Source organism: Glycine max, chromosome 20 (genome assembly GCF_000004515.6).
Source record: "Glycine max cultivar Williams 82 chromosome 20, Glycine_max_v4.0, whole genome shotgun sequence".
Classification (NCBI taxonomy): Eukaryota; Viridiplantae; Streptophyta; class Magnoliopsida; order Fabales; family Fabaceae; genus Glycine; species Glycine max.
The window spans coordinates 33401376-33420653 of record NC_038256.2 but is presented as its reverse complement, the minus strand read 5'-3'; the positions used below and the strand labels follow the sequence as shown (position 1 = coordinate 33420653).

General features: G+C 34.3%; 2 protein-coding genes and 1 long non-coding RNA gene across 4 annotated transcripts; 2 read left to right on the top strand and 1 right to left on the bottom strand.

The window, feature by feature from the left end:
- The first annotated feature begins 4679 nt into the window (after window positions 1-4679).
- Window positions 4680-9606, top strand: LOC100794974 (transcription factor PIF3). The gene is made up of 8 exons (XM_006605713.4): window positions 4680-5699; window positions 5813-7031; window positions 7126-7230; window positions 7357-7422; window positions 7800-7865; window positions 7958-8476; window positions 9092-9212; window positions 9294-9606. Exons 1-7 carry the CDS (start codon window positions 5614-5616, stop codon window positions 9197-9199), a joined length of 2169 nt encoding a protein of 722 aa, XP_006605776.1. The 5' UTR covers window positions 4680-5613; the 3' UTR covers window positions 9200-9212; window positions 9294-9606.
- An 866-nt stretch (window positions 9607-10472) lies between these two features.
- On the bottom strand, window positions 10473-16605 carry LOC100776005 (neurofilament heavy polypeptide). Of its 2 annotated transcripts, XM_003555122.5 has the most exons (3): window positions 16384-16605; window positions 14475-14566; window positions 10473-12983 (listed from the first exon to the last, which is right to left on the bottom strand). In XM_003555122.5, exons 1-3 carry the CDS (start codon window positions 16442-16444, stop codon window positions 10773-10775), a joined length of 2364 nt encoding a protein of 787 aa, XP_003555170.2. In that variant the 5' UTR covers window positions 16445-16605; the 3' UTR covers window positions 10473-10772. The 2 variants fall into 2 exon arrangements, with proteins under 2 accessions (XP_003555170.2, XP_040869109.1); XM_041013175.1 differs by lacking the exon at window positions 14475-14566 and having other exon boundaries at window positions 16384-16580.
- A 169-nt stretch (window positions 16606-16774) lies between these two features.
- LOC121174272 (uncharacterized) lies at window positions 16775-17504 on the top strand. Its single transcript, XR_005890242.1, has 2 exons — window positions 16775-17123; window positions 17226-17504. It is a non-coding gene; the product is annotated as an uncharacterized lncRNA (long non-coding RNA).
- Window positions 17505-19278: the final 1774 nt, after the last annotated feature.

Sequence of the window (19278 nt, the reverse complement as noted above, 5' to 3'; positions counted from 1 at the left end):
TTTTCTCCTCAGATGAGAAGAAGATAATATAATTTCTGAGTAAAGTACCAAATTAGTCTCTCACTTTTGGAGACGCTGTCAATTTGGTTCCTGAGATTTAAAAAATATCAAAATGATCGTCGACTTTACATTCCGTTTGTCACGTTAGTCTCTGTCGTTAGTAGTCTCCTAACACCGTTAGTAAATGTGTGATGTGACACGTTAAGTGCCACCTAGACGCACACGTGGAACTTCCACATCAATGATTCTATTCTTTGCACTTAACGTAAGGAGAGACTAAATTGACATTAAAGGGACTAAAATGACATAATTTAGGTGATCATCTTTTTTTCCAAAATGTTAAAACCCTAACGGCTACTTTAACATTCACGCTTTCCTTCCATTTTTTCTCCTACTCATACTCTCATCCAATTCTTATTCTTCTCCTATTCATCTTTCTCCATCTTTGTAATTCTTCTTCTATTATTTTGTGGTCTACCATGTCTGCTAATTCAAGCACAAGGGGGAATGTCACGTCAAACCGTCTTTGCTATTGTCGTAGAAGAGCTACCATTCGAACAGCAAGGACGACAAGGAATAATGAGAGACTATTTTATGCTTGCCCATTACCACAAGTAAGTAATGTTAATGTTGTTTTATGTATTCTAATTTTTGTGCAAGATTGAACATGAGTATTTTGTGTTGTGCAGCAAGATGAAGATCGATGTAATTTTTTTTTTGTGGGTTGATTAAGACATTGATGTTGGTGCAACTGAAATAGGTAGAATAGAACCAATACCAGACTTTGGTCTAAGGTTGAGACTGAAGATTATGCAAAGATGATCACCTAAATTATGTTATTTTAGTCCCTTTAATATCAATTTAGTGCGTCCATTGATGTGGAAGTTTCGATGACACTTAACGTGCTACATCACACATTTACTAACGGTATTAAGAGACTACTAATGACATGGATTAACGTGACAAACGGAATGTAAAGTCGATGATCATTTTGACATTTTTTAAATCTCAGAGACTAAATTGACAGTGTCTCCAAAAGTGAGAGACTAATTTGATATTTTACTCTATAATTTCTTGATTTTGTATATTAAGAACCACAACCAACTAGAGTTTTCATTATTCATTAATGAACCAAACTAGTATCTACTTATTAAGTCCATATTAATTTTCTAATGATAGGCTAATAGGTTCATTAAATTAAATCATTTATATTGAATCCATAAAAATGTAAGTAACTAATATAAATATTATAATATAATATATAGTTTAAATTAATTAATTAATTAGAAATTATAAAATTCCTGAATAGTTAAAATAGGCAAAGAAAAAAAAACTTAAATTTCAATCCTTAATAATAGCTTTCACGTTTTTTTTTATCATTTGAATGTAATTTTCTCTTTTCAAAGGTGTGTCTAAACAAAGTTAACATGATTACAATTGTATTCCCAAGATTGTAAATGTTGGTTCATAATGATTCCAAAACATTGCATGATAATTCGTATATTCTCCTGCTGCACAAAAAAGAATCAAAGCATCCTGATAAAAAAAAAGGATTCTGAAATTTGTTCTGGGCTAGGAAAGGAAGAAATATATCCAAGTTGTAACGACACAAACACATGGCGGCGAATTGCAGAGCAGAGCTGCAATAAGTAATGAGACATCATGAAACGCATTACTCAATTTAAGGTGGCTGCAGTTCGCAGAGGACCAAAAATGCGTCCACTTTTCGAACGAACGAGTCACAGCATATGATATGTGACTTCCAAAAACGGCAAAAGTACGAAAACAACGTGTCTGTCTCGTGAATGTCACCGCGCACGTGAAACCCACGTGCAGCGGTCAGGGTTACTGTTCTTTCTGTTTCTTCGAATAATAGTCACTATATATATATATATATATGTTTAGTCAAGGGTGTCTCTGCACAGAAAAAAATAAACTCTTTATAAAATGGAACATGCAATGCACCAGAAAAAAAGATAGGAAGGTCCACATGAATGGAGCCAAACCCCAAACAGTTAGTAACACACTAGTATATATACTCTTTGCTCCATAGTCCATACTGTCTAATGGGCCCCATTCACTCCACTGATTCCTATTTTTATGAAGGTGGAAATAACACCAGTTAAGTATTTCATTAAGTGGCTGGGTTGAGTGCTGATTTTTTTTTATAGTAAAATTTCATATTCAGGTAGCTACTGTGGATAAAAAAAATTATATAAAAAAATGTTATTAATGATGATCAATCAAGTCTTTTGACCAGTAAAATAAATGAAAAATAACTTAGCAATTAAAATTTAAGCTTGACTTGTAATCATAAATAAACAATTAATTAAAAAAAAATCATGACTTAACTAAAGTTTTACCACTGAACATGTGAATTAACATGCATAAAATTATTTCAATTTAATTATTAAAATTAGGTTTAAGTCTTAAAAATATCTAATTGTCTTAAACACTTTTTTTTATTTTCTATAATAATATTACTCAAATTGAAAAAATTTGTCTAATGTAAAAAATACCTATAGTCTATTCTAATATAAACATAACCAAAGTTTTTTTATTATCAGTTTTTAATAAGAAAACAAATTTTTTAGCTTTGCTCATTTAAACACAATTTTTATAAGGTTGATGATAAATCCCTTCTTCAACTTAAAAAATATTTTATAAATAACTGAATTTAGTTACACAGTTTACGACCATATAATGTAGTGAAAAAACTGCTATAAACAAAAGAACGAGTTACAAAAATAAAAATAAAAATAAAAAATAATCTCAAGCAGTTGAAATAAGCAAAGTTTAGGGCATGGTATATCTTTTAAGAAAAAATGTTATATATTTTTTTCACAGGGAAAACATATTCATTTATTTTTCAAATAATCTATGAAATATTTTGTAAAAACACTATTTTATAATATTTTTGTAAAAATGTTCATTTATTTCTCTCTAAAATGTCTTCCGTTGATTTATGTAAAGAACTACAAGAAGAAATATTAATTTGGACAATCATTATTCATTAATTTATGCCAACACTATTTTGCTCTCTTTTCAAAGGACAGGCAGACATCCAATCCCTTGCCGATAATCTCGTTGACCCATAACTAATCCATTCCCTAATCCTGTTTTCGATTAATTCCCACTTTTTCGGGGTCCTTCTCTGTTAGTTTATTATATTTTTTAAAAAATAAATCTTGTTTAGGTGGTGGTCCCTACACTCAATCTAATTAGTTGAAAGTTGATGATAGTGTCCAGATTACTACTAATAATCAAGTTATCTAAATTAAAACTAAAATGCATCCTTAGAAAATGGCGACAATAGCCTCCGTACCATAATGTTATCTTTGCTTAAAACAAAGGGCACGAGGGAGATCCTAGTGACATTTAAATAAGGGGGGGACCACACTAGCAATTTCTTAGATTCTACCTGATGACAATTGACAAAGGACCTTTGAATTCTTTAAGAAAACTCCAATTAATCAAAGCACTCGTCTTTAATCAATTAATCCTTTCTTATAATTTCAAATGATTATTCTAAACCCTTTCCTTATAATAATAGCAACAAATCCAAAACTCAAAGAAGTGAAACATAGAAAACCAGGAAAAGGACACCAGTCCTCTTCTGGCATGATTGCAGTGGCAATTTACCAAATATCAGAACCCACCACGCTCAATTAAACCATAGTCTTTCCAACAACGAAGGGAGGAAGATTGCTCTTTTTGTCAATTGAGAAATTTTTAAAAAGGTGATCATCAAGTCAATGACTTTATTAGTCTTTTAACCCTCAATTTACAAAGCAGAAATTCGAGTATTATTTTTTAAGATTATCTGCATCAAAGAGAGTCATTGTCCTAACAGGTTATAATGATACGGATATGATTTTGTTGGTTGCATTATGGATGCACTCATACACATACACACTTACCCAATTTTGCTAAGATAATATATACAAAGAACAAAACTTGAAAGATGACCCCTTCCTTTCTAAGTACACAGAATATGGACACGCACACAGACACATGCTCTTCCTATCCTAATGTGGTGTCACAATATGGCAAACCTACCCATCCATTAAGGGCACACAAGAGGATTGAAAATAATATATTCTCTAACCCATTTTATTTAAATTATATTTTTGTTATTAATTAAAATTTATTAAACTAGGTAATTTGGGATGTAATTTTTGTTATTGTTCTTTAATCAGACTTAAATTTTCATTTTGATAATCTGTGCAGTGAAAAATTTACATTAAATATTTTATTGATTACAAAAAAAATTAGGTAATTTGGATTTAGAGGACTTATCAAGCTAGGACCTCAAGAATTAATAAACACTTATAATATACATATATATATAGATTATTTACCAACATAATTTTTTATATCAATGCTAAAATTTGTATCTACATCTTTGTGAATATATGATTCATTCCTTACCCACTGAACCAATATTTGTTGAGAAATTTACATTAAATATCAGCAAAAATTATATAGTGAGATTTCAATTTTAGTTATAAAAAAAAACACCAAAAGAAATTGCATATATATGTTTTTTTTATCTCTCAAGGGCTAAAAACCCCAAATAAAAGGAGCGTGTGATCCACTCGCTTAAGAGGAGGGTGAGCGTTTGGTTCTAGAAGGGTCTGAGAAACTTAAACCACGACAACTTGTGACTAAACCATGGTTAGAACTTAGAAAGTAGAAACCCCTGAATTTCTCACTCTTTTCTGTTCCTGTCTGTTTCATTTGTGTCACTGCCAGACACTGCTTTGCTTTGCCTTCTTCCGCATTGCTTCTCTGCAAATCTTTCGCCACTTTCTGCATCCATTTGGGTCTTCTCTTTCTCCGAGCTGAGACACCTCTTAGGCCTGAAAAGATTGCTTTTTGATAACTTCCCAGTGCTTATGTGAACTGGGAAATGATCACCCCCACTCAAATAGCAGTGTTGCTGCATTTGGATTAGGAAAACCTCGTCGGTCACGATTCTCGAGGAGCCAAGGGTTTCCAAAAATTTCGTATCTTTTTGGGTGCCCATTTGAGAAGAGATCACTGGGTTTCAGCCTGAAATTATTGGAGTTACATGGGTTTCCCTTGATCTCAGCCGAGAATCAGTGTCACTATTGTCGATGGAACTCAACTGGGGTGGTTGTGTTGTGTGTGCCAACCTGAATGCTGCTGATTAGGGAAAAAGAAAAAAGAAAAAAAGAAAAAAAAAAAGAATAAAAATAAGATCGAATCTTTTAAAGCCCCTTACTATACTTTGCAAGATTTGTGCATTACATACATATACTTATTTAACTATACATCAAAGTATTGTTTCTCCCTGACTTGAGATATTAAATATAAAGGGGTTTTATTTTTTTGTAAATTGTTGCTGTGATGCAATGTTATTGTAAACTTGTTTTCTTTTCCTTTTAAAAATCATAGCAAAGTATGAGTAGTATGACTTACGTCGGGTTTCTTCTATGTCTTTCTGCTTCATTTGGATTCCAAAGGTTTTCGAGTTAATATAGTAGAGTATGCTCGATGCGACATTAGGGGGCTAAGTGCCCTTATTTTGATTTGAGGCCTTTCTGAGTTTTTGATACTTCGGTTCTGCCGATCGATTGATTCATCATCATGCCTTTGTATGAGTTATACCGGCTGGCCAGAGAGAAGCTTGGTAAAGAAACTACCAGCACACGTGCACCTGATCTATGTTCCTCGTAAGTTCATTAGCATAACTTGTTGTAAGCTTTTCATGTGTTTGAATTTTGAATTGTATTATTTTGTTTGTTTCTTTCTTAATGCTTTTTTGGGTTTGAAATTGGATGTGTAGGCCTGAGAATGATTTTTTTGAGCTAGTTTGGGAGAACGGTCAGATTTCAAGCCAGGGTCAGTCCAGTAGAGTTAGAAGGAGCCCCTCTTGCAAGAGTTTGCCATCTCACTGCTTACCATCTCACTGTCCCAAGGTCAGGGATAAAGATGTAGGATATGGTACCAACACAAGGATGGGAAAATTTGGGGATTTAGACTCTGGATTGAATGAAATTCCAATGTCGGTGCCATCCCGTGAAGTGGATTTCTGTCATGATGAAGATGTGTTACCTTGGTTGGATTATACATCAATGGATGGTTCCTTGCAACATGAATATGGTTCTGATTTCCTACATGCCTCAAACAGTTTTACTCTATTGGATAAAAAAAGTAATGGCAATATGGCGTTTAGGGATTCTCATAAAACTTCGGAAGAACAAGGGAATGTTTTCAAGGGTTCTTCAGCTGAACAGGTTGAGACTGCCAGACCTAAAGCTAGCACCAGTCAGTTATTCCCCCCATCATTGCATCAGTGTCAAACATCTTTTGTTTCTTCTAGATCAAGAGCATCGGATATAACTGAAAATAACAATACGAGTAATGCAAACCAGGATGTGTCTTATGGTGAAATTACTCATATTCTATCTTCCTCAAGTGATTTGTCTAGTGCAAAGGTGCAGAAGTGTGATCCACCTATTACTAGCAATGGTTCCAGTTCCACCATAATGAATTTCTCCCATTTTGCAAGGCCTGCTGCTATGGTAAGAGCTAATCTTCAGAACATTGGCCTGAAGTCTGGTTTGTCTTCAGCAAGATCAGATAGTATGGAAATTAAGAATAAAGGTGCTGCTGCAACTAGCAGCAATCCTCCTGAATCAATTCTTGTTGATTCAAGTGGTGAATGTTCGAAGGAACCGACCATGCAATGCCAGCAGGTTGTGGAGCAATCCAAGCCTGATGTGAACTCTTTGCAGCCAAAATCTGTTGAACAGAATGCTGTGCCTTCTAAGCAGTCAGAGCCTGCTAGTAAAGAGAGTGCCACAAAGATTGATCAAACTCCCAACCAAGTTCTTGGCGACAGTGGCACTAAAGGACAGACAGCTGCTGAAAAAAGTATGGAGCCAGCAGTAGCCTCTTCCTCTGTTTGCTCTGGCACTGGTGCAGACCAAGGTTCAGACGAGCCAAATCAAAATTTGAAGCGAAAAACAAAAGACACCGACGACTCTGAGTGCCATAGTGAAGTATGTCTTAGATTTATGGTTTTTTATCTGTTTAATAATTTTCTTACTTATCTTATAGTTTCCCTCCATAACCAAGAAAACATTTTATGTGAAGGATGTTGAGGAAGAATCAGCTGGTGCTAAAAAGACAGCTGGTGGGCAAGGAGGTGCAGGTTCCAAGAGAAGCCGTGCAGCTGAAGTGCATAATCTATCTGAAAGGGTGAGCAAGGCCATCTTCTATTTGTGCAGTATTAATTATTAATTATAATTATAAAACAACACATTTTCCCTTGAATCTTGAGTTTATGTTATTTCCAATTTATCTGATTATAATTTTTGCATACAGAGGCGAAGAGACAGGATCAATGAGAAGATGCGTGCATTACAAGAACTCATACCAAATTGCAATAAGGTCAGCTTCACTTTATCTGATTTTGCTTTTGTTAGGCATGCCTGAAAAACTTTGTAAGATTATGGAATGATGGTTAATGGTTACCTCTAATGATTTGAACTTGAAAACAGACAGTTATTGAAGTTTGTTCTTGTGGAACATGGAAGGTTTATCAAATCATCAGAAGTTACTACTTAAAATCTGTAGATTCAAACCTGAAGTTAGGCATTTTGTTTGAAGGGTTTATATCCTCAAATTGAATATAAACATGATCTTTCATTAAGTATATTGGTAATAGAAGTGGAAGATTAACTTAAACTATTAGAATACTTTGTATTTACATATATACATACTTGATTCCTCATTTATTTTGGTTTTTCTGACTTTGTATATATAAGGTGGATAAAGCTTCAATGCTGGATGAGGCAATTGAGTATCTTAAAACACTTCAGCTCCAAGTTCAAGTAATCTCTTCCCCCCTCTGACTTTGATTAAAATTTTCTGGTTATAAATGATATACCTGTAGTGTGAGATTGACTCCTATCTTCATATGCAGATTATGTCAATGGGAGCTGGTTTATATATGCCTCCAATGATGTTACCTGCAGGAATGCAGCACATGCATGCACCACATATGGCTCCATTTTCACCTATGGGTGTTGGCATGCATATGGGATATGGTATGGGTTATGGGATGGGAATGCCTGACATGAATGGTGGATCTTCAAGATTCCCTATGATTCAGGTGCCCCAAATGCAAGGAACTCATATCCCTGTTGCGCACATGTCTGGACCTACTGCTTTACATGGGATGGCCAGATCAAATCCTCCAGGATATGGGCTTCCTGGACAAGGCTATCCCATGCATATGCCGCCAGCTTCCGTGTTTCCTTTTTCAGGAGGACCTCTCATGAATTCACCAGCTCAGGGACTACATGCCCGTGGATCATCAGGACTTGTTGAAACCGTGGATTCAGCTTCTGCGTCTGGCTTAAAGGATCAAATGCAAAATGTTGACCCACAAGTTAAGCAAAGCACTGGTGGCTGTGACTCGACAAGTCAGATGCCTACCCAGGTATGTTAGCTGACAGATTTCTTGGCTTTTTTATATAAATGTATCTCAGTAGCATATAGGTTCAGGATAAATAATTTATTTAGTTGATTTAATTACAACCGTCATGGAAGCATTAGCATATACCCTGACATGGTATCCAGTTTTATATATATATATATATATATATAATTGCAAACATTGTTAAATCATTCTAAATATTCTGCTTAGTTTTCTTATATCACATATTTCCCTTGACACAGTTAAAAAGTGAAAAGTCCAGTACTCTATTTCTGCCCTTGTGCATTGTGTTACTAGACATTCTAGGTCACCTAAAATTCTCAAATTGTTCTAGTTTTTTAATTGATATTGTTCCTAGAAGGTGCGCCAGTGGTCAACTTTGTCAAGTATAGATTTTATGGTTTGATTGAACATTTTGAATTTTAGAAACTGAAAGGAACAAGTTAGAACATAAGATAAAAGTTGAAATCTAAAGTGATTATGTGGTCTTTTAGCACAAGTATTGGTGCATGCTGGTCCCCATGACCAATTTTCATTTCATATTAATGAAAACATTCTGGTTCCATTCTGTTATTCATGCTCTTGATGTATGTGTTTCTCTATTTTTTGTTATGCTAGTGTGAAGCAGCAGCTGTAGGATTTGAGCAATCTGCTTTGGCTCATAGTAGAGGTCATGCATCCAAGGCTAATGACAATGGAGCTGTTAATCCTGATCCTGGCAGATAACATTGTGTGATTGGTAAATCTTCTGAAAATGCATCACTAAGTGCATGCACGTGCACAAAGCCACATACGACTAACTGTTGAGTTGTACTTGCAGGTTATGATCGACAAGACCGTGCTCAATGGAAGTTTTAAAAAATGAGTCCAAAATCTCTTGCAGATTAGCACACAGGCTATATTTTAGAGTCATTGAGGTTAACCGCATCAAAATAACTACTGAATCCTAATTTCAGGACTCATTGCACGGATTTTGGCATCTTGAGCGATGCAACTCATTTGTACATCCACTTAGTAACCTGTTCAATCAATTTGCGTAGAAATTTTATATATCCTTACATATATGTATTCAAATGTTTGATCAGATCTTTCATAGTGATTCTTTGGATGAATGAAATAATAGTCTTTTTCTCTCTGCCCATGGCTATCTTTTTTGTCACCCTCCTAGCCCCGGAAAATTAATGAAAATGGGTACACTCTAGAAGCACTAACATACCCTATCATATCTACTTCATATGTTTGCTAAGGCCTAAGATATATGTTCTGTTTAACACAATCATTATTCTTTCCTTCTGCTGCCACTTCCCTGTATATACAATATATAACCCTTGAGTTTCTCAGGTATAGCTTTAGTTGAAGACAACATAGATGTTTTCAACTAAGCCACAGATTGTAAAAAATAAGTGGATGGGTATCTGGTTGTTTTCTACAGTAAGTTGGTCCAAGTAAGTCTGGTCTGATCACATATTATGGCCTCATTTAATATAATTCTGCTTTGCTTTTAATTACCTCAGGGTCATTGAAGTTAATGCCACACGCTTATTTGTGGGGAGGCTATTGTGTCGACAACGAGTAAAGTGTGGAACACATCACATTTTATTATTTTAAGGGTTCACAAGCAATAATTTTTTTTTATTCAAGTTGAGGTAAAAATTCTATCAAGGACTCATTGTGGGGGGTTTTGGTTCTTCTCTTGGGTGATTCAACTAATTTGGAGCCATGCCTGACTGTTGAAGGGAGGATTTAAAACTAGCTAATGTCAAGCATTTTTACAACACTTTTTAGAGGCGTTGATGGGTTGGTTTGGTTTCTTAGGAGTTGTTTGGTAGAGTTGAAAGAGAGGGAAATGAAAGTGAGAACCCAAAGAGGTGAAAAGTGAAAAAAGAGAATTGTTTGGTAGAAAACTTATCTATGTGAATTGTTGGTCTCGATCATATTCATTAATTACCTACCATAACAAAACACAATGCATATTATCCAAAAGAATAAAACAGAACAATAAGTTAAAATTGCCTTCCTCGTTTATCAACAACAAACAAAAACACAATGCATATTATCCAAAAGAATAAAACAGAACAAAACAATCAAATTTTACAGCACTGCCTAATGCATGGCCTAGTTCATCTATATACACTACATTCTGCACACCCTTTTGCATTCAAACAAATTCAAGAGAAAAATTACAATGTATAAAAACCAACAAATATGCTATAATGCTATGCGCCACGACAATGAAAAAAGAAAAGAAAAGAAAGAGAAAGTAAATACTTAATGCTGCAAACTTGTTCAGTCAGTTCCATTATTTGACTTTAATATCGCCCTTGGGCTCGGAGGAAAGGTTTTTGGAGGATGGAGATTTTCCAGTGATAGCTTTCTTTGCTTTCACTAGTGACTGCTTAACCTTTGAAATGATGTTATTTGATTGCTTTTGAGCTGGTTTGGCTGGAGTTTCTTTTGGAAGGTCCTTGGATGTTTTTGTTGCATCATTTTCCTTGGTGGCTTGAACCTCAGTTTTCTCAGGCTCCACAGTTTGTTCTTTCTCTACCTTATCCGCTCCAGGTTCAACACTTTCCTCTTCAAATTTAGATGCCAATGTTTCTCTAACAGGTTCATTAATAGCTCTAGAGATTTCTTCCACCTTTGTCTCAGTTTTCTCTTCCTTCTTGTCATCAACTACTTTATCAACTTTTACACTCTCTGCTGCTTCAGTTGTAGCTGCCTTTGCCTCGTTCTGTTCCTCAACCTTTTTGCTTTCAACCACTTCCTCTTGAGAGGATTCAGGGACAGCATTATTAGGTGCTTCAGGTTCCTTCTTGTCAACATCATCATTTGCAGCAACATCAACAGCAACCTTTTCCTCCACAGCAGCAGGAACATAAATCTCTCTTTCTTCGTTTAGGTCAGTTTTAGCTTCCTCATCAATGGAGGCTTGCTCTGGACTTTTTATGATGTCAGCGGCTTCGTTTGATTCCGCTTCGATCACATTGGAAATGCTTGATTCTTTCTTGTCATCAACCTCTTCAACAATCTTTTCTGCTGCTTCAGGAGAAACTTGTGAAGAAACTTGTGCAGCATTTACAGTGAGACTAGTTTCCTCCTCTTTGTCAGTTTTCTCTTCCTTGGCCGTGTCATCCAGAGCTCCTTCACTCTTGGAAGTCTCAAGCACAACTTCAGAAGAAGTTTCCACAGGATTTTCTTGAGGTTCCGCATTTGATGAAACTTGTGTGGCATTTACAGTGAGGCTAGTTTCCTCCTCTTTCTCAGTTTTCTCTTCCTTGATCGTGTCGTCAGATGTTCCTTCACTCTTGGCAGTCTCAATCACAATTTCTTTCTTAGTTTCCATTTCCTTACTAGCTTCTGCAACTTCCTCATCTACTTGTAGTTGTTCTCTTGGCTTTTCCTCCACTTCAGTTGGCAGAGGTTCTGGTTTCTCTGTTTTTTCAGGAACTGCTTCTGGCTCCGAGTTGCCAGTGTCTTTCACATCCTCAATACCTGAGTCTTTGGGAGGGTGAGCCTCAACTATATTTCCTTCTTGCTCTGCACTTTCAGCTTCTGTTAAAGGAGCAACTTTCTTAGGCTTCTCTTCTTTCTCTTGTTTTTCTGGCTCACTTTGGTTTTCATCAACTTTAGCGGCCACAGGCTCTGCTTTCACTGTTTCACTCTGTTTTTCATCAACTTTAGCAGCCACAGGCTCTGCTTTCTCTGCTTCTCTCTGGCTTTCAGCAACTTCAGCTTCCACAGGCTCTGGTTTCTCTGTTTCAGAGTTGTTAGTCTTTTCCAATACCTCTGCCTCAAATTCTAGTTCTCTTGTTTTGACCTCTGTGGCATCACCGCTTTCTTCTGAGTGTTGAGGAACTACAGATGTGTCTGGTTTCTCCTCTTCTACCCTTTGTTCCAATGATTGCTTTTCTGGTTCTTTCTGGCTTTCATCAACTTCAGCAGCCACAGGTGTAGACACAGGCTCAGGCTTCTCTTCCACTTGGGCACATGTTTCCAAAACTTGAGCTTCTTTCAGCACCCCTCCTTCTGATTCTGTCAGAGGACTAGTCTCATCTGTGTTGCTTGGTTCCTTTTCTAGTTCCAGTGGTGGTGTTTCCTCCGCAGCGGGTTCTGTGGATGGTGCCTTATGAACTGGTTCAATGTCACTGATACTGTGTGAGTCAGGAACCACTTCCTTCTCCTCCTTTACATTGTCTTCAACTGCAACAGATGGCACAGAATCTTCAGTCTTTTCTATAGTAATAGCAGGTTCAACCTTGTGATCTGTTGGGGGTGATGTTGCACTTTGTGCATCCTCAACCTTGTCATGTTTCACACTATCTTCAGCAGAAGCCTCTAATGCCGGAGAATCTTCAGATTTTTCGATCTCAACTGCAGCAACCTCATCTTCTTCTGTCTTTGATGAAGGAGTATCCTCATCCTCAGGCTTGTCATGTTTGACTTCATCTTCATTTGCTAAAGAAGCCATCTTTTGTGCAATGCCTTCGTCCTTTTCATTCTTCACATATTGCTATACAATAAAGATGAACAAAACATTAACAAACAATGAATGTAGGAACAAAAAACAAAGTACGAAACACGGTAGAATTTGGAACTAGTAGGGTACGTTAGAAAGACATGGCACAGAAATCACAGCTTTTCCCGTCATGTCCAATCAACAATAATGGAAAATTGATACGAGAGCATTTGCTCATATAACAAGGCAGGTGAGAGCAAAAAAATTATTCTCCATAATTAACAATACTCGTACAGGTACCAAAAAATACAAAGATATAGGTACTACTAGAACCTTGGTTTGCACCAAATTCATATTCATATTCAAGGGACACAACTATTTCTGTTGCAAATGCAATGAAAACAGTGGGTGGTACGTTGATCTTGCATCTCTTTATCAAAAGGGTATCTATTTATCTTACATAACACTCTACTTACTACTGGCAATGACGGAAAAAGAGGGAAGGCACGTTGCAAAATTCTTTTATTGCACACAGTTTTATTTGATTTATGTTTGATACTCTTCATTTTTTATCTTGCCCCCCTTACATTTTTTCATTTAGATAAAGAATATGTTGGATTCACAAATTTTTATATACAAAAATAAAATGAAATAGTGTCTAGAGTTATTTGAGGAATACCATAACTTTAAAAGAGTTTGAAAAATAACAACAAATTTGAATCCAGTTTGTCCCTTTAGGTTATACTATAAATTAACAAAACTTTCTCATTATTTAAGATGATCAAGATTAACTTTATTATTATTTGTGAGCCTTATTAGTTATTACTAAGAAAACATTACTCATAAAACTCTACGACATTATGGTCTTAAACTTGCATTAGTTTTACGTGAAATTTCTAAACCTTTTATGTATAAGAATAAATTGCTAAGAGATTTATACATTTAATTGAGGAAAATCAAATTAAGAATAAATATAATTAATTTTTAATTAGTTATTTTTGCTTCATCATACTTATTTTCTAGATCCGTCTTTAGTATACTACAGGTATATTTTTCTTGAACGAGGACAAATGATGATCAAATTCATTTCGTTTTTCATTTTTACAATATTTTGATATATATGTACTCTCACTAGGTCCTCTACAAATTAAAAAATAAAACATAAATGAGTAACATTTTTAATGAATACGAAAGTTATTATGAATCCTTAATAATCTATGACAAAAAAATCCTTACTAATAAATTATGGTTGTTGATGAAAAAAAAAGTAAAAAAATGAAGTGACAAAACAGAACAAACCTTCTTTTTTTTTTTCTTACTTTTCTCTATATCCATGAATTTTTTTATGAAAATAAATCCATGTGTGTAGCATGTTTCAAAAAAAAAATATCAGCAAAATCTGTTGATACTTATCCACTGAGTAAAGATATATAAGCTGCTTCAGCTTAGAATTGAGCACACAGTCACACAGATAGTTCTATAGAAAGAAGTTCAAGATCATATACAAAGAGATTTGAAACTGAGAAAATTAAAATATGAACAAACCTCATCAATAGTAGAAGCATGATCAGATGCAGAAGTCTCAGTAGCCATGATGGAAAATTCTTGAAGCTGATCACCTTCCAAGTTGTGGAGAACTTCAGGTGGAGAAAGAAATAAAGAAGATAGTAAGTGAAGAAGGGAATAATTTGGTTGGCAACAACTCCAGGAAAAGAAGGAAAGCCAGTTAAACTTTTAGGAAGAAGAACAACTAGTTTTCCACACAAAAAAGCAGAAACATAGATGTTTGACAGACTGTATCACATGAGCTGGTATGGTGGTCTCAATGATTTAGGAGGATTATTAGGATTAAGGTGCCACTAAAGTTTTCCCATTAAAAACAAAAAAGTATGAAATAATTATATATATAAAAAAAGTTGATTATGTAGCTGTGAGCTTTGGCAAAGTGACTAGCTTTATTGGGGACCAGATCAGCGGCAAGAAACTCATACATTTAACGGTTGAAAATGTTTGGGCCCTCTCCTCTATATCTAACCTTGTGGTTCATAAGATTCCTCTACGTCATTAAGCTTATAATTAATAATTCTAATTAAATTTCATCTCTCCAAATTATGTAATCGATAAATGAATGCTGATATATCTTGGCAAAAACTAAGGCAACTTCCACTGATAGTAATTTATAATACTGTGCAACTTGTTTCTCTTAAATTAAACTTTCATATTTGTTAGTTTTGTACAACCAATTTCTTAATTACTTATAATTGTATACATCTTTTGTTTGTTTGCAGCTAATAAGTCCAGAAATTTTCATAATTGTTGTGTGAGAAGTTATATTCTAATCACACATTAATTATTTCATAGTTACATCAATTTTTATAAACAAAATATTGTATATCATATTTAATTTCTGTCTAGCATCTTCAGACTTGTAAGGACCTTGTACAAAAAATGAAATCATACAAAAATTGGAGTGACATAGACAAATATGCAATATATAAATACCATGATATTTGATTAAATAACTGTAACATACAAATATCATGATATTTGCTAAATAATTATGTTCACTTTGGTCATGATTATTACTGGACACCAGTCTACCTTCTTTTTATATCTGTACCAAGATCAACAGTTAAGGAAAATTATCAAAATAAATAAGTTCATGATTTGAAGGTCGTGTTTTCTTCCACGGTAGGGTGATAGAATTTGCTTAAGTTTTCAAACTTGGACTAAGACATACACTTCGATGAAAATGATGCTGCCTTATGTCACTTTATTGGTGTTCGCATGTTTGGCATAGTAGGGTATACCCCCCCTCCCCCCTCTTCTGGTTCCAATTTTTCTCCCCCTTTAATTATTTTGGTATGTAAATATTAAATCATCTTGATAAACTTTATGCGTGTGATGTTAACCTACTTTCCAGAGGACATTATGTATTAATTGTTATATTATATCCAATAAATGCAGATTATGCAACATCCTCAAGAAAAAAAGAGAGGATTAAGAAGACAAAAAAAATAGAAAGAAAAAAGCATAACATGGCTATATGCATTGGAAAAATGTATTTAAAACTACACATTATGTTTTGGATTAAAAATGCAATACTTTTTTTCCTAAACAAAAGAAAGACGACAACAACAATACAATACTTTTCGTGCTTGATCAATGTTATGAAGCTGAAAACCATAAAATACTGTCCGTTTTGTTAGTTTAACATTTTAAAACTTTTGGCCAACAAGTTCAACCTTTCCATGATCTGTTTGTCGTTCTTTAAGCCTAATTAACCTAATCATCTTTTTAAATCCCTAAAGGAAAATGAGTATTCTCAAGTATCATGAGTCATTAGTCATTACAGCTGCCACAGCCCTCTTTTTAAAGATAAAAGACTAGTGTACACTGAGATTTGTTGAAAAATTATGACGTCTCATTAGCACAAAAATGCAAAGAAGCCCACCTTCTTTATTTATTGAGCTTGTTCCCCCTTCACATGTCCCCTCATCTTTGGAATCTTCCATCAAGCCCCATTTTTGAACTCAAGCTGTCTAAGATTCAAGGTGGTGTAATTTTCTTAAATTAGAAAAGAGAAAAAAAATGCTTTCTTATAGTGAAGGATGCTATTTTTTCTTTGTCCAAGTAAAGTATAGCGGACACTATGGGCATGAACATTCATGCTTGAAAGGTATTGATTAGTTGGAAATTTATATATGGACCCAACTTGACCATTAATTGTCTCCAAAAGAAAAATGTCTCTTCCACACCGAAAAGGAAATTAAACAAACTCGTTAATTTAAAGTAGTCAAGTTTGGTGTTTGGCCTTTCCTTCGAGTATAGTATAATTTTTTTCGTTTTGATATTAATTTTCGGCATCTAGAAGCCACAATATAATTAATCTAAGTTTTTATTTATTTATTTTTGTTAAGATGGGTTTAATCTAAAGTGGAATAGGGTAGACTCATTTATGAGGATAAAATGCTCCTCATTTATTTTTGTTAAGGAAAACTAATTAAGTTGGTTATCACTTGAGCTATAACATGTGTTAATTAGCTAGCTTTAATTTTATGATCGATGTTAGTGTATTCTTTGCTTGTCATCACAAGTTTGGTGTTTGTCACTAAACTTTTCTCTTTTCTCTTCAACACAAAAAGATCTTTTTCCATGGAGAATGGACATGATCCCTCAGAATGCCAACTGAGTGTATGTATACTTTATTTCTTTCCCTTTTCCTTTAGGACTCTCTTAATTTGCTTCTATATGAGCATGAGTGGCTAGTGCCAATCCCTCATAGATCAATTTCAGTTTTGTGAAGTTCCAGATAATGGTGGAGCATAACGAAAACGATGTTACAAAATTAGTTAAGGCATAGATGAGAGATCAAATTGCTTGCAGTAAAGTATTTGATAGAGTGGTGGTGAAGTGAAGATGTGCAACGAAATGGGGTCACTCTTAATTACTTGGAAAGCTTCATTTGGATCCACAGCTTTGTGAGACAGCTGAAGAAATAGATCCTTCTTTAATTTGCTTCAAAAGATTGTTTCATGTGCTCCAGCATTAATTCAAGATTATAGTTAAAGAAAACTAACAGCTTGCCAATGTTATTGGTAATTAAAGTCTACTTTCACCGATAATTATTGAAAAAAATACATTATTTTATTTCCGTTTTCTTTCTTATTTTCTAAAAATTTGTATAAGATAGGTTGCATGCATGTGAGTAACTTACACGACATATTTCTGCACACAGAAGAATCATGAATTTGCCACACCTGCACCTTTATCTTCTTGTGCAGTCCATTACAATTTTGCATAATGTCAGCTACGTACAACACTGATAAGGCCGCATTAAATCATATTCTTGCTCCAATTCCAAACACAAACCACTGTTTTTTGTATTATTGCCCCAACTTGGTCTTCTGTCGTTTGCCATTCGTTTTAATTCATACCTTTTTTTTTTCTTTTCCAAAACCTATGGGGAGGTTTGAGTTTGGGCCCATGTGGTTATTTGTTGAGTTAGAAGAATCCTGGTTAATGGGGTAAGGTCATTTTGGCCATCATTGTTGATGGTACAAATTGTCAAACGCATGTTACAATGTTAGTTGGTTTCGTTTTAGGACAAAATTTACATTTAGATGTTCTTATATCATTCTTCGATTAGAATTATAGCTTTACTTCGTCAATTTATACTAACTCTAGTTTTAATAAAATCAGAGAAGCCTGAGCTTTAATTTTTAAGCATAAGTTAACTCTATATTTTTCTAGCCTAATTCGATTGTGTCTTGATTTAGACTTAGTTTGTTGTAAAAGTTTGTACAAAGTTAAACTTTCTTTAGACTTGGACCTTATTATAGAAATTTGAAATAAATGTAAGCTTTTTTTTTTTGGCTTAACCGGCTACAGTATATAGCTTGCAACCTTCATCAAGTCCGCAACTAGACAGATTAAAACTCGTTTAATAAAATGTAGGGTTCAAGCTTTAAATTTTGGAAAGTGAACTAAATTCGAGCATTTTAGCTCAACTCAATCATGCTGTAATCTCGGCCTAGTCAACAAAAATTTGTAAAAATTAGACTTTTATTGGATCTCGTTTTAAAAGTCAAAATTAAATTTTAGTTTTTTTCTTGATTCATATTGAGCTTGTGAGGCCCAACCCAAAATCCTCTTGATAAAATGTTAGCCTTGGGCTTTATTTTTTAGCACAAATTCAATTGAGTACTTTTTCCTCAATATTAGAATAACCTATAAAATCTTCTGCAAACAATATCGATTTTAGTGGAATTGAACTTCTTTGAAAGTATAAATTGATTTTGAATGTTCTTGACTCAACCCGTTCTAGCTTACAACCTATATTTGGCTCACAACGGGCACAACCCAATCATAACCCTCTATGAAAAGTAGGACTTAGACTTTAAATTTTAAGCACATTGAATCTAATCTTAACCTACAAAAACTTGATCCACATTATGGTTTCATTGGACCTCATTTTAGAAAATTATATTAAATATGGATTGTTTGGCCAAATCCATTATAACTCAACCATCAATTATTTGATTTGTCCTATCCAAACCCACTCAATGAATTGTTGGGCTTCAACATTGAATTTTGATCACAAATTAAATTTAGGTCTTTTTAACCTAATTCAATCATGACATGATTTGGACTTAACCATGCAAAAATCCTTAAATAATTTGAATCTATTCTATTATGCTCTAGTCTCATTCCATATCAGTTCATCATAATCTTATGTGGAGAGTCTTGCATCTTTTTCATTAATTTTTTAATGAAAAATTATATGATTGATAACATACTTTTAAAACTAAAACAAAAATAACTGAAACTACAAACTAAAACCTAGTTT